The sequence below is a fragment of the Schistocerca nitens genome, chromosome 2 (assembly GCF_023898315.1).
Source record: "Schistocerca nitens isolate TAMUIC-IGC-003100 chromosome 2, iqSchNite1.1, whole genome shotgun sequence".
Lineage (NCBI taxonomy): Eukaryota > Metazoa > Arthropoda > Insecta > Orthoptera > Acrididae > Schistocerca > Schistocerca nitens.
In genome coordinates, this window is record NC_064615.1 from 552,588,668 (window position 1) to 552,605,009 (window position 16,342).

Here is a 16,342-nt window from a genome sequence, read left to right on the forward strand (position 1 = left end):
TTTAAATTTTAAGTGTTACCTGCACCGTCAACGCTTTAAACAAATGAATGACTACGAAAATTTACAGCGTGCAAATTGGTGTTCTGTGGCGTGCAACGTGAACGTGGTATTGTTTTGTGTGGCATTGGTGCGAAAGTGATTCACAATTATGCCAAGCAAAGGGATGGGACAAAGTCAGAAGCATCGTAACCAAGCTATCAAATTATTTCACGCTGTTAAAAATAAATACTGCACCAAAGATTTTGTGTTGTCTCTAGTATTTGATCCGAAGAGATTGCCGGTTGTGGGTTTATTGCTAATTGTCGCTGAAATTTTTGTGAATATTGTGGTTATACACACAGTTAGATATACAGAAATAGATTGGGTAGCGTACATGCAGGAAGTTGAGGGAGTCGCAAATGGTACACTGGATTATACGTACCTGAAGGGAGATACAGGACCTCTTGTTTACCCAGCTGGATTTGTATACATATTTATGTTACTCTATTATATTACAGAGCACGGTCAAAACATTAGGCTAGCTCAATATATATTCGCGTTATTCTACATTATACTGTTGTGTTTAGTGTTTAGAATTTATTACAAGAGTCAAAAAGTGCCACCATATGTGCTAATTTTAGTATGCTGTACATCTTACAGAATCCACTCAATTTTTGTCCTTCGTTTATTTAATGACCCAGTTGCTATGATATTATTGTATGGTTCGCTGAACTACTTCTTGGACAACAGATGGACTGTAGGTAGTATTTTTTATAGCCTGGCAGTGTCTGTCAAGATGAATATTCTACTCTTTGCACCAGCATTACTTGTAGGATATTTGACATCTCTTGGCGTCCGAGGCACTATAGTTCAGCTTTTTATATGTGCTTCTGTACAAATAATTCTTGGTCTTCCATTTATATTGACTAATCCATTTGCTTACATAAAGGGTGCTTTCAATCTTGGCCGTGTTTTTCTTTTTGAGTGGACAGTTAACTGGAGGTTTTTGCCAGAAAATATTTTCATTAGTCCATACTTTCATATATCACTCTTGATGTTGCATATTGCACTTCTAGCATATTTTTATGATATATCACTAGTGTACCTTCGTAGCTATGCTAGCCTGAAAGCACTTGAAAATGACATCCAACCTCAGCTGAAGAAACATAAAGAAAAGATAGATATGAAGACTGTTTCTCAGTTGTTTCTGCTTCCAATGTTCACTTCAAATTTTATTGGTATAATGTGTAGTCGTTCATTGCACTATCAGTTTTATGTGTGGTATTTCCACTCATTGCCTTACCTGTTGTGGTCTACACCTTTTTCTGATGTTTGGAGATTATGCATTTTAGGTGTTATTGAATTATGTTGGAACACTTTCCCATCAACAGCTGTAAGTAGTGTGCTGCTGCATTTGTGTCATATATGCATTTTATATGGACTTCAAAGAAACAAAGTGCTGAGGAACCAGGCAACAACAAAAACAAAATAATCATCACAGATTTTAATGGTACTTAAAATTTTGAAACATTTTATTATGTATGGTATTGTGTGTCTGACTACATGCTGTTTATAAATTTTATTAATGAAGGGTGACAAGTAATTCAGTGTTAACTGTTGTAATACTCTTTTTCCTAGTAACTCTGGTTTGTTGAGAACTATTATGAAAGACCTGGCAACAGTGACTGAGAATTATTGAGTAGTGGGCCTAAACCAAGAATCATTAAATAATTGGATAATAATGGTTTTATGAGATCTTTTGTATACCATGCACATTAGCTTACCTTATTTTTTCTTATTACATACAAAACCACACTTGTTTAAACTTTACTTTGTCTGTTAAGTTGCAGTGCAATATTATATCACGTCACAGGCAAGGAAGATACAGGGATTATTTTTCTCTATCTGCCCAACTCTCAGCCCGCATGTTCGAGTCTTGGACGGTCAGTGACATTTAGAAAGTAACTCCAGATGATCCATAAAGTGAGAGGCTTATTGAAATTTGTAGCCGTGATTGACTGTCATGCATTTCACACGTAAAGTTGTGATGGATCTGCAGAGAACATATAAACAATTGGAAAATAAAAATATAGTACACACTTCCTTAAAACAAAATTGTTACATCAGATTTATGCTGTTGGGAAGAGGAAATGCATAAACACCAGAGCAGAGCAGATAGTCATAAAAGAAGTCAGGTGCTGTTAGAGCCATAGTAAAGGTGGTCATTAAAGGAACCATAAAACCGAACCAAGTGACAAATCATTAATATTACCACTGACTAAGATCATTGTTTTTAAGTGTCATATGATTACTGAAAGTGACAAGAGATGGAACGTAATTTAGAATCTTGAAATGGGAAAAGCATGTATCAAACTACTACACTTATTGGAGGAATTCTGGGTAACTAGAGCTTCTTTATGTGTAAAATAAGTTAAAAGACAGTTTTATTACCCATTGTTGAATACTGTCCGTCAGTGTGGGAGGCTGAACAATGTGGAATGGTTTGTGAAACAAACAAAAAGTTTGAAGAGGATCTATGTTATCTTTCAATGAGAGTGTTTTACGTTCATAAACTCTGGTAGCAAGATCTATACTAAAGACAAGTTATCTTCATAACAAGAAAGATTAAAGCATCCACAGGCGCATACATACAGTCATTTGGTGTACCCGTCTCTGAAAGGTGAAGGAAAGGAATTAAACAAATCTTGTTCCAGGTATCATCTACCAAATAATCTAATGGCTTCAATGCTGTAATGTCAGTAGTCTGATAAATAAGATCTGGGATCCAGTGGCAGCACAAGCATAACATTAAGCCGAGAACCCCATAATCTGAATTTTAGTAAAGTAATTTTCTTTTTGTATATTGAGTTCTGTTAAGAGCTTTGTGCAACCATATATGTGTACAAAAATTTAAAAAGATATGATGAACCTTCCTGAAAGATAACAGTTGTAATTAGGATGTGACCAGGACCTTCACTTTTTTGTTGTCAGTGTTCCACCAACTGAGTGAAATGAGCACACCTTGTTCCTAGTTTGATCATAGACCCTACATGTCTCTAAAGTTCTACAAAGGTAATGTTTAAGAGGATTCTGCTATTGTAGCTATAGTCTGCGAGGTAAAAACGTAATAGGTGACTACTACACTACCATATTTTACCACTAGATGTATTTACTGTATTAGCATGTTAAACCTTCAGGGCATAGAAACAAATTTCATTTTCTTCGTGAGTGTTAATTTTGGTATGAATCTTCGGTTTTTGTTCACAAATGAATCACCGTATTTTGTAGTTGTTTCCTTACCAGTTTGGGGAATAGTACTAATACATAGAACGTTCTTTTCTGAATGTGCTTACATGAGTACTTAGCTTCATCATCCTGGGAGTGTCCATTTTTAAAAACTTGTTATGTAGTCTTCTCTGATTTGAGCACTCCATGGTGCATGTGATGCCATACATTTAGTGCCTTTCATTGGCAAGACCTTTCATTTTTAATATGTAACCTACTCTGTTTCCATATTAGAAAGCAGTGGGGAAAAAACCTACATGATTTTAATGTCATGACACATTAGCCCTTCTCTGTTTCTGAAGGTGCACTGTCACAGACTATGTTTCAACATAGTTAAATTATTTTTACTGGAACACAGTGTTGTGAATCAGCAGCCTCATCTTGTGTGAGAAATTGACTCATGAGTGAAAAGTGAATTAACTTATGGCTTTGGCAGTGAAAGACTTTGTTCTGATAAAGAAAATCACTTTCTCTTTTAAATCAGTGCCATTTCTTGAACATCTTTTTAGTGGGTGTGTCCCATTTCTGAATTACTGAATTATGAAGTTCAGCAAGACACCTATTTATGGATGCTACAACCTCTTCATTGGAATAAAAATGTCCCAACCATAGTAAGAAATCTTAACCAGTTGTGTTCTTCATAACAAAAATTGGTATTTGCATATGTGACATATTTAGCATGTTGTTGTTGTTGTTGTTGTTGTTGTTGTTGTGGTCTTCAGTTCAGAGACTGGTTTGATGCAGCTCTCCAAGCTACTCTATCCAGTGCAACCTTCTTCATCTCCCAGTACCTACTACAACCTACATCCTTCTGAATCTGCTTAGTGTATTCATCTGTTGGTCTCCCTCTACGATTTTTACCCTCGACACTGCCCTCCAATACTAAATTGATGATCCCTTGATGCCTCAGAACATGTCCTACCAACTGATCCCTTCTTCTAGTCAAGTTGTGCCACAAATTTCTCTTCTCCCCAATTCCATTCAATACCTCCTCATTAGTTACGTGATCTACCCATCTAATCTTCAGCGTTCTTATGTAGCACCACATTTCAAAAGCTTGTATTCTCGTCTTCTCCAAACTATTTATCGTCCATGTTTCACTTCCATACATGGCTACATTCCATACAAATACTTTCAGAAATGACTTCCTGACACTTAAATCTATACTCGATGTTAACTAATTTCTCTTCTTCAGAAACGCTTTCCTTTGCCATTGCCAGTCTACATTTTATATCCTCTCTGCTTTGACCATCATCAGTTATTTTGCTCCCCAAATAGCAAAACTCCTTTACTATTTTAAGTGTGTCATTTCCTAATCTAATTCCCTCAGTATCACCCGACTTAATTCGACTACATTCCATTATCCTCGTTTTACTTTTGTTGGTGTTCATCTTATACCTTCCTTTCAAGACACTGTCCATTCCGTGCAGCTTCTCCTTCAGGTCCTTTGCTGTCTCTGACAGAATTACAATGTCATCGGCGAACCTCAAAGTTTTTATTTCTTCTCCATGGATTTTAATACCTACTCCGAATTTTTCTTTTGTTTCCTTTACTGCTTGCTCAATATACAGATTGAATAACACCGGGGATAGGCTACAACCCTGTCTCACTTCCTTTCCAACCACTCTTTCCCTTTCATGTCCCTCGACTCTAATAACTGCCTTCTGGTTTCTGTACAAATTGTAAATAGCCTTTCGCTCCCTGTGTTTTACACCTGCCACCTTCCATAAAGTTTAATAATAGTAAATTCTCCTTATAACATGTGCCACCACTCTCTTTTGATATGCCTATGTTGTCAACTGTATCATATATCTTTGATCATTGCACTTAAGTGTTGAAAATAAAGGAGCAAATTCCTTATAACCCTTTTTCAACTTTGAATGAATTTCCATTTGCAGTAAATCATGCAGAGCAAAAGAATATTTGTTGGGTTACTGAAGATTGTGATACCACCTGTTGACTTTGACACATGATATCATCAAGGTGTCGGACATTTCAAACTTATACATTATGGCAATCATGGCATCACACATGACGCACACAAACATGCACAAATAATACAAAATGTTTTTAATGGCAGAAGTAACATGAAACTAACAAGACGAAACAGGAGTTAGGGATTTTTGGGTAGGGCCAGATTAAATATACAACAATCCCAATAGAGAAGAAAAGTCTGCAATACCACAAATCCAAAAAAAAGATACTGGAAATTCCACTTGACCATATACCTCAAATGAAGTCACAATACTGTGAACCTACATATAGTTTCAGAAACCAGTGTCATGAATTTCACTGGACCTATGTAGCTCAAATGAAATCAATGATACCATAACATCACGCACAGTTTGACTAATTCGGTACTGAATGCTTCATATTAAGTATATCACTAAAATAAGTGTACAGTACCATAACACAAAACTTACTCAAATACCAAGTATCAAAGACATATCCTCACCAGTGTATGTAAAGCAAACACATGATACTTAACAATCACAATCCAACTTAATTGTCTACAATAACAACACAACCCACAAAATCATAAAAAAATTGCTTTAACACCAATTTCGAAATAGAGGAAACATGCTATTACAAATATAATCACAAAGACTTTACATACTATAAAAGTTCCCTTGCCAACCAAATTCAGCCAACACAAAAATCTAGGCTGCCCCCCCCCCCCTCCCCCCTTTTGCCACAGTGAATACTTACAAATGATGTTCCCTTAATTTTTCAGGAATCATGATGTCTCCCAAATTTAGCACAGTGTTGTTGTAGTCTACACTGTTTAATAATATGGCCATAATGTAAGAAATTGCAATATATTTCCACTGTCAGAATATAGATTGACATTTTACATCTGGCACTGTAAATAATGACATGCTGAGGAAATTTCTTACTGTCAAATGTTAATATGCATATCTGCTATTTCTTTTCAACCTGACTTATCTTGATGTATTGAGTTTGTTTGTCTCTTAACATGTATTTAGAAAGCATTGCTTGTGCAAAAGTCAACTTGGCCTTTTATCACAAATCATGGATGAAGGACAATAGGCCGATTCCAAGTTCCTACATTTTTGGAATGTATTTTAACATACTGCTGTGCTGCAGGCCGTTAATGAAAGTCTGAGCATACGAAATAGGTTCTCAGATATTTGAGTGGTTCGAAGATATTATTTAGTAATTGAACCCAGTACGCTGTCCTGGATGGCGAGTGTTCATCAAAAATAAAGGTATAGTCAGGTGTTTCTCATGGAAGTGTGATAGAATCATTCTTGCTATGTATATACAAAAATGACCTGACAGATATGGTGAGGAGCAGCCTGTAGCTGTTTGCAGATGCTGCTGTAGTGTATGGGGATGTGTTGCCTTTTAATGACTGTAGGAGGATATAGGATGACTTTAGACAGAATTTCTTGTTTGGTGTGATGAATGGCAGCTTACTCTATAAGTAGAAAAATTTTAGTTAATGCATATGAATAGGAAAAACAATCCTGCAATTTTCAGATATAGTATTGGTGCTGTGCTACTTGATAGTCACGACAAATATCTAAACACTACATTGCAAAGTGATATGCAATGGAATGAGCAATTAAGCTCAGTTGCAGGGCAGCAGGTGGATTTCCACCAAGTCGGATTAAAGGAAGGCAGTTCAGAGGCATAGTACTAGAATTGTTACCAGTTCGATCGCCATGTGAGTGTTACGGACTTGCTCTATGAACTTAATTGAATCTTAGACTGCAGAAGAATCGTACTGCCACTGACATACTTCTTGTGTAATGACTGTGAAGACAAAATGAGAGTAATCAGGACTCGTACAGAAGCATATAGACAGTCATTTTTTCCTCGCTCCATTTATGAGTGGAACAGGAAAGGGAATGACTAGTTGTGGTACAAGGTACCCTCCGCCACACAGTATGCAACGGCTTTCGGAGTATCTACATAGACTGACGTAGATTATCATTACTGGTGACATTCTTTCAGGTAGCAAATGATCTTCAGAAAACACTACCTGCACACCTTGAATTACATCTTTGTTTATACACTGAAGTAAATGAGATGTGCTAAACTGTGAAACCCCAGTCTGATATTGTTCCAACTTTGTGGAGGTGTTCGTCCATATAGTGGGAATTAACTGATTGAACTTTCATCCCATTCAGAACTGATGTCCAGTCATCAAAATCAGTATGAAGTGTGTTCCTCTCAAACATAAGTACGCTCTTGTATTCAAAATTTTGTAAGTGCCACAACAGTCTTGTATTCATTGTGACGTGGAAGCATACAGCCTCTGAATTTCATCTTGAGGAATTTCGTGCCATGACTGAAACATATGCAATGCCGATTCATGAAGTTACTGGTATGAAAGTATATATCTTCCTGCCACATCCCACAGGTGCTCTATGGATGGCAAATCAGGGATTGGGCTAACAAGTCAGGGATTTGTACATTCCTCAAGAAGTTTGATAAAGGTGCTTATATATTACTAAGGAAAATGGGAGAGTTGCAACATATGTAAAAGTTGAACACTTAAGACAAAAATATTGAAACAGGCAGTTTCTGTGTAGATAAGAACAGAAGCATGTACTTGTGAGTAGTTACTGCAGAATATCTGTTTTGTAATTGTAACAGCGTACAGGTCCCCTCTAGGGAACATTTAGCAATTTATGAGAAATCTAGATACCTTATTCAGCTACCTGTCAGTCAAAAGAACCAGTAGTTTCTGGATATTTCAGTGTAGATTTCTTAAAAGATTCTGACAGGATAAATGAAGTGGAATCATTATTTGGCTGTTTCAATCAGATTTAAATAGTGAATTTTCCAACATGTGCAGCCTCATACTGAAACGATTAATGTACAGAAAATTGTTAATAGCCAATCTGCTCATGATAAACAATTAATGAAAATAAACAATGTAGTTCCTTAGAGCTCGAAAGCACGTTGATTGGAAGCAGTGTGAATTGTTAATGAGAACAGGGTTCAGTGTTTTAAGAATAAGAGAAAAGAAGTGATGTGGGATGAGGTATACACAGAAAGATGTGCTAATGTGAAAATCAATATATTCTATAGCAAATTTGTGCCAGTATTTGAAAATATCTTTCATAAAACGTTATCCACAAAGTCCACTAAAAGAAACAAGTCAGTCATGGATAACTAATGGGATTAAAATGTGATTTAAGAGGAAGAGGGTGATTTATACAAAGCTCAGAAGTAGCCAGGGTCTGACGTTATTTGCATTCTACAAAAGATACTGTAATATTTTAAGAAAATTCATAAAATGTTCAGAAATATGCACATCCTGACAGAAATTACTAATGATGATACAAGATAAAAGTGTATGAGATATTGTGAAGCAATAGACAGGACAACCACTCTGTGTTCAAGATACCATAATGTTTAACTTAAAAGACTATGTTTCAACTAGCAACTGATAATTCACAAGTTACAAGTATTTTTAATAATCACTTTTAAATGTAGCAGCAAAAATAGGACTCAATAGTTCAGTTAAAGAAGCAAGAGAATATTTCAAAAATGGCATTACATGAAACTTTAAGCAACTAGAAGTAGCACCAACATCCTTGACTGAAATTGCTAGATTTATAAAAGTTATAATAAACAAAAACTATATGGTGTTGAAGGAATTTCAAACAGAATTCTGAAGAGTTGTTCGAGCTTAATAAGTAGGCTAATGTCCTTAATGATGTATGTAATACATTGCTGCGACAGAGAATTTTTCCAGACAGATTAAAATATGCCATTGTTAAACTTTTTGTAAGAAAGGCTGACAGGAAAGACTGTGTTTTAGTCCACTTTCCTCATTGATGTCGTCTTCCAAAGTATTCAAAAAAGTAATTTACTCAAGAGAAGTCTCACATCTCCAAAGAAAAATTTATATAAGATGTTACAGTATGGTTTCCAGAAGGATTGCTTGAGTGAGAATGCTGTTTATGCATTCACTTATAACAGCATAAGTCATTAATAATAAAATAGTGTCAGCTGGCATTGCAAACAAATGGTTTGAATTTGTTCTGAGTAATTCAAACAGTGTTGAATGAACAGAAAATTTAAGTTGCAGAGGAGAAATCGTGAAGGGAGTACCACAGTGTCCAGTTCCTGTTTAATGAGAATTAATTTCATTTAACATTCATCAAGCAGAATACATACTTCTAGCATCCATACTAGTGTTATAAGTCCTGTTGGAGAGAAAGAAACAGAAGATATTCTTAATTATGTTTTTAAAAGAATTATGAAGTGGGTCTTAGAAAATGGACTCTTCCCAACTTTTGAGGAAACATAGTCTACTCAGTCCTGTACAAAAAATAGAATCATACTAAGAATTGATGTAGCTAATTTTGCTCTTCGTATAATTACTAGTTCTGGAGAGAACCGAATCAACTGTGTAACATACTTTGCAGGTTTCTTGCCGATAATGTCATGTGGAATAATTTCCTGGTATAACTCATCACTTAGAAAGAAAGTATTGACTTCACAAAAGCAAGCAGTAAGAGTAATATATGGTGTTTGCCTGCAGTCATATTGTAGGTGCCTCTTGAAGGACCTGGGCACTTTACCTGCATGATCACAATTTATATTTGCTACAGAAATTTTACATAAATAATGTACCATAATTTGAGAGGAATAGTGATGTCCACAACACTATAGGAAAATGTGAGCTTTATTACCCATTATTAAAGCTGTAAGTTCATCAGAAAGGGGTTCAATATGCAGCAACAAAAATGTTTGCTAATTTGCATAATAACACAAAAGTCTGACAGATAGCAAAGCATTTATGAAATGTAACCAAGAATCTTTTCTTTTGGACAACTCCTATTCCATGAATATATTTTTTTTAATTAAAGATAGGTACCTTAAAAATAGCTTTTAATTACATTGTAGTTGCATGAGTAGCACAAAAAATAAAAATGTTAATTTATGTTAAAACTAATTGTGTACACAGATCCTATAAACTGACTTGTTTCCCATCATATTAGTAAAAGTATCACTCAAATGAACCATTGAACATGTAACTAACTAACTAACTAACTAACTAGCATTTGTGGCCTAAACTGCAGGAATGTGACATCCTGCTTGTATGTGACATTTGGTACCCTGATCATGAACAGTGTTTACCACCCTTACCACATGGTGGTGCGTATTCAGCTTCCCTTCAACATTTACCAAATCAGTAGGTGCAAGAGGTATGTGCCTCGAGAATTGCTGCTTCCTATGACCTTTCACTGGCGCATCTACAGACACATTGGTTTCATTATATTCTCCATAAACTGAAGTGAAACTCTTCGCTGAACACCACGAAATGCACTCAATGTCTTAATTGACTCTGGCTTTATGTCTTGTGAGTCTTTATTGTCTGTGGTGTGGTGTCAGAGCATTGCAGTGTGAGATCTCAGCTCCAGTGACCTGTGACTAACAGTTTGTGATTACACTGTGCCTGTAACTCCCTCTCAGGCTTCAGTTGTTGTCATCCATCTATTCATCTGAGCCAGTCGAACAATCTTCCCACGGTGTACTCCTTCTGGAAGGACTCTTCTTTCCACACACTTATCCTGAGCCCACCTTGTCATCAGTCATTCTGTTATCATTCTACTATAGCCAATTGCCTGTGCGATTTATTGATATGATGCTGTTGTTGTTAATGCCAGTGTTATGACTCAAAGCCTGGAAGATGATGATAAGCTGCAAGTGTACCGTCTCTGGCCAAGCTCTGTGTGACCTCTGTCGCAAAATTTCCAGTAACATTAGACACACTCAGTAGCCATCATTTTCTCATACTATTTATGATCTGTAGAGCCGACTTTTTCTGTTCAGAAAATAAGCCCACATAAAGGGTAAAATTTTAATCAATCAATCTTACAGGCATGCCTTAACAAAGGAAAATCCAGGAGTGTTGCCCCAATTTAATTCTAGTAGCATTGAAAAGACGAATGAAATAGATATTAGTAACAGCAGTGTTGGGAAACGACTGAAATCATTAAAATGGAAATAAAGCTCCAGTGTCCAGTGGGATCCCTGTCAGATTCTATACTGTATTTTTGTCTTAGTCAGCCCCTCTTTTAACCATAATGTACTGTAGATCACCCGGAAAAAAAAGAAGAAAAGAAAAAATACTGTGCCCAGTTTTTGGAAGAAAGCGCAGCTCACCCATGCAAAGCAGAAATAATTCACAAAACTACCACCCAGTATCCTTGACATCCATGTCTCAGAATCTTAGAACATGTTCTGAGCTCAAACATAATAAGCTATCTCAAATAGAACAGCCTCCTGCATGCCAGCAAGTGTGGATTTGGAAAACATAGTTCATGTGAAAGCCTATTTGCATGTTCCTCATATGAAAGCCTGAAAGGATGAGGTTGCTGCAGTATTTCTTGACACGTGAAAAGCATTTGACTTGGTACCACACCAATGGTTATTAACCAAAGTACAATTATTTACAGTATCAAACAAAATTTGTAACTGGATTGAGGATTTCATGGCAGGGAGGACACTAGGTAATACTGGATGCATACTCGCTGGCATAAGTGGAAGTAACTTGAGGTGTGCTCAGTGGAAGTGTGTTGAGACTCTTGTTGCTCCTTTTGTATATTGCTGACCTGTCAGACAATAGTAACCTCAGGCTTTTTGCAGATGAAGTCATTTATAAATTAAGTACTATCTGAAGAAAGGTGGACAAATATTCACTTACATCTTCATTAGATTTCAAAGTGGTGCATTGACTGGCAGTATGTCTTAAATGTTCAGAAATGTAAGATTGTCCCTGTCATTAAATGCAGAAAACTAATATCCTATGACTACAACATCAGCAAGTCACAGTTGGAATTAGTGAACTTGTACGAATACCAGGGTGTAACAATTTGTAGCGATATGAAATTAAATGGACACATATGCTCATTTGCAGTTAAGGCACTGGTAGATTTTGATTTATTGGCAAAATAATGGGAAAAAGCTCTCAATCTACAAAGAAGACTGCTTGGAAAAACCTTGTGCAGCCCATCTTAGAAAATGGCAGAAGTTTATAGGAACCATATCAAATAGGCCTAACAGATGATTCTGAACATGTACAAAAAAGGGCAGTATGAATAGTCACAGGTGTGTGTGACAGGAGATAGTCACAGAACTGCTGATATTCCTGAACTGGCAGATGCTTGAAGAAAGACACATTTATCCCATGAATACTCACTTCCATAGTTTTGAGAGCCAGTATTAAGTGAATCTGGAGATAGTTTTCATCTTGTTGTGTATTGTTACCAGAAAGGACCATGAAGACAAAATGATACATATTAAAGCATGCACAAAGGCATATAAGGGGTCTTTCTTCTTCTTGTGTTCTATACAAAATTGGAACAGGAAGAAACTATAACACGTGGCACTATATTAAGTACCATCTGCAATGCACTTCACAGTGTTTTGCTGATTAATTTGGTTCTCGTGACAATATTTTTATTTGTGTGTGTCATTGAAAAGGAGGCTTTCATCTTAGTCACACAAAATTAAAGTGTTTTTTTCTGGTTTGTAGCTGTCAGCAGAGTATGATCTTTGTCACATATTGGTTGCGAGATACTTCTCTTGCCCACATGGATTTAACAGTTATTCTCTCTTATGACTGTTTGAGCACAGCAGTCTGTAGGATAGTCCCCCCCCCCCCCACCTTTTGACAGATGTATGGTCACTGTGCCTTAGAGCATGTTGTGGATGATGTCAGAGGTTTGCTGGGCATGGCAGCATTTTCATTATATGCAGCAAACAGACTTGCTGTATATTTCAGTGATTCCATTTCAATCTTCATTTTGATCCTAACCATATGTAATTTCTTTCATTAATTATAATATTGACTATACATGTATGTGTTTTGTAAAACTGATACTTATTCAGTGAGCAATGAAAACTCAACATACAGGAAAGAATGTTTGATAAATCCTTGTTATACCTGTTCATTTTTTCATCCAAATCATATAAGCACATAATCAGAAAATTGGGAGTTACTGTCTTATTACTTGGCTTGTGAATTGTTAAGACGATACTAGAAAATTATAATATGAAACAGCTTGCACAATAGTTTGATAAGACTTGCTAGTTGACTGTTTCTTCTTCTGTTTACTTTTCCAGAAAACTATTGCATGTTGAAAATAAGAAATATTTTGAGGGCAAGAAAAATCTTAACACGGCTTTTCTTAAATTTTGTTATTTCATTATATTTATGTAGTTGATGTTATTAAGTTGTACAATAATTTTTATTAGCAAGAGGAAGTTTCTTACCATTGCTTTAAATCTGCAATTGAAACTAATACAATGGTTCTCACACTCTTCATTTCTGACTAATTGTGTCTAAAATAAATAAATAAACAAACAAATTGAAAGTGTGTCCTTGCAGAGGTACTTGCCTCTTAGAGCATTAACATTTTCAATTTTTTACGTAATCATTTTTCTTCAATTATACATTATAATTTTATTTATGCATTGTGTTTTATTCCACAGGCTTTAACCTTGTACTGTGTTACTGAATACCAAAGACTTTAACTACTGAAGACAATTCTCTACTGAGTTGAATGCTGCTGTCTGTTTTTTCACCTGCTAAAACCAGAAATGATATTTACTTTTCCTCTGTTTTATTGCTTGTATTTAAATTTTTGTGGAAGTTTTAATGTTTTTGTTTTAATTTCTGACTAATTTGATTATTAATGTATAACAATCAAAATATTTTACCTGCTATTGTGTTCCATGTTCTGTAGATATGAAATTGAACTTTGAATGCTGCTGAATTATGTGAAAAATGAAAATTTTCTCGGGTTCTTTTTTAACAAGAAATCTTAATTGAACCTAAGCGGGATATCGTTTTCTATAAGTCTTGTTTTGTTCATTGTTTGTGATTTCATTTATCTTTAACAACAAGGTGTCTATTCCTTTTTTTGAAATTTTTGTTTCTGTAATTTATCCATAACCGAAACTACAAGGCACTGCAGTATCTGATAGAAAGCATATTTTTGTGATATGTGTATACACATGTAAAATAATATTTGAGTCATAATATTTTTGTAGACATTTTTATGTTTCAAAATGATGATCTATGGACCATTTTTGCTGGTTGAAACAAAAAGGAAATTACTTGAAATTGTCAAGGTTTAGTTGAATTGTGGAGACAGTTCACATATTATGCCACTAGACTGATACATTGGTGGAAAATTTCCTATGTGTGTACCCAAGAAACATTATCTCCAAATATTTGTTGCATACAGGGGTTACATATAAAATATGTAATAGTTTGTATTCTTATTGCCATTTGGAAGCATATTCATTTTATATTGCATTTTACAAAATGACTGTTTTGTAAGAATACTATTGTGTCTTCAACAAGTCATAATGTTAAATAATAGCCCTTTGATTAAAATGAGTGATCCACATTTCCATAAATGTGGAGAGTACCTATTTTTATAGTGGTTCTTTGTTTATTAGTTACTGCATCACATTTTGTATCACATGTTGAATTTTGTATTGTATGGAGTGTTTTATCTAGTCTTGAATGATTATATACCAATAAATTTCAAAAATTAAAGAACATGGTTATTAATGAGTATTTGTAGAAGGTAATTAATACCAGTTCTAATCGTCTCTTGAAAATGAGATAAAACAAATAATTGCATACCAGAAATTTTCTTTTCCAAAAATGCGCAAACTTGGATGTGGAATCCAAAAACATGCAAATTAAATTCAAGGAAGATTGGAATGTAATATTCTGTTGATATAGTGGTCATTGGAAAAAGGGCACTTTCATATTTGAAGAAGGATGTGGGAAGGAAGAGACTGTGACCTTTCTTAGGAACCATGTTGGCATTTGCCTGTGGTGTTTTAGGAAGACAGGGATATCTTAGCCATTGCTTTATAAGCCAAAGCCAAGTTCCATGAAATACAACAACCACCATAGTACTAATGATTTTCAAATTATCAAAAATATTGTAGAAAGATAGATAAAAAGCACAGAAAATATAAAGTGTTATATTTTTGTATTTATTTAATGAATGTTTAGAATAAACCTTTTTTTCTTTTTGTTTTTAATACAAATGATCAGTACTACCGTTTCCTTGTGAGTGGTATGTCCATTCTGTTCAACTTTATAGATGAATTCTGATTGGTCTGCTTTGACACTGCTTCTTGACTCTCATTTCTTCCTATGGAGGTCCTGCCACACAAAGAATTCCTTCACACTGGAAACAAATGAAAGTCTGTTGAAGTGAGACCTGGATTATGCGTTTGATACACCAAAGACTTCTGTTTGAATGACTGGAACAGTTACTGTATGTTATGCATAATATGTAGACTGCTAAACCACATAACCATATTCACAATATTCACTGTTTGTTTTGGATAACCCGTCCAGTTTGAGAAAGCTCGATAGAAGACATTAGCAGTTATGTTATGCTCTATGCAATTATATTTTTTGGATAATAGTACTGAACTCACAGAGAAGAGTTACAGTGAAATATGAGCTTCATCATGTGTTCACTTGGACTCCTTACCAGGGCCAGTTTAAGGGCCAAGCAACACAAGCTTCCACTTGGAACACCAAGCTGAGGAGGGGGGGCAAAGGTGCGACAACTGTAATACTTGTATACAGAACATACCACAATTAGTAGTGCCCACTTGAGGTGCTAAATTGGGAGGGATGCCAAAGTGCAATGTTTGTACTCAGTGTGCATCACAATTAGCAACAAAATCTGACATAATATTTTTGTAGAGATTGTTCTGTTTCTAAATTGTGATCCATGGACCATTTTTGCTGTACTTATATGAGCAATATGTAGGGGGTTGTAATATATTCCTAGAGTCATCATTTAGAGATGGCTCTTGAAACTTTGTTAGTAGACTTTCTTGGGATAGTTTATATTTCTCTTCAAGAGTCTGCCAGTTCATTATCTATGTGACACTGTCCCACAGGCCTGTGATGATTCATGCTGTCCTCTGTATGTGTTCAATATCCCCTGTTAGTCCTATTTGGTGCAGGTTCCACACACTTGATCAGTATTGTAGACTGGTTCACATGAATGATCTGCAAGCAATCTCTTTTGTACACTGA

General features: G+C 35.4%; 1 protein-coding gene across 1 annotated transcript; it reads left to right on the forward strand.

The window, feature by feature from the left end:
• Positions 1-61: 61 nt before the first annotated feature.
• LOC126236571 (lethal(2)neighbour of tid protein) lies at positions 62-15,241 on the forward strand. Its single transcript, XM_049945980.1, has 2 exons — positions 62-1,489; positions 13,750-15,241. Exon 1 carries the CDS (start codon positions 149-151, stop codon positions 1,469-1,471), a length of 1,323 nt encoding a protein of 440 aa, XP_049801937.1. The 5' UTR covers positions 62-148; the 3' UTR covers positions 1,472-1,489; positions 13,750-15,241.
• Positions 15,242-16,342: the final 1,101 nt, after the last annotated feature.

Coding starts and splice junctions, on each gene's coding strand:
- LOC126236571 (XM_049945980.1), top strand. CDS start 149: ATGCCAAGCAAAGGGATGGGACAAAGTCAGAAGCATCGTAACCAAGCT.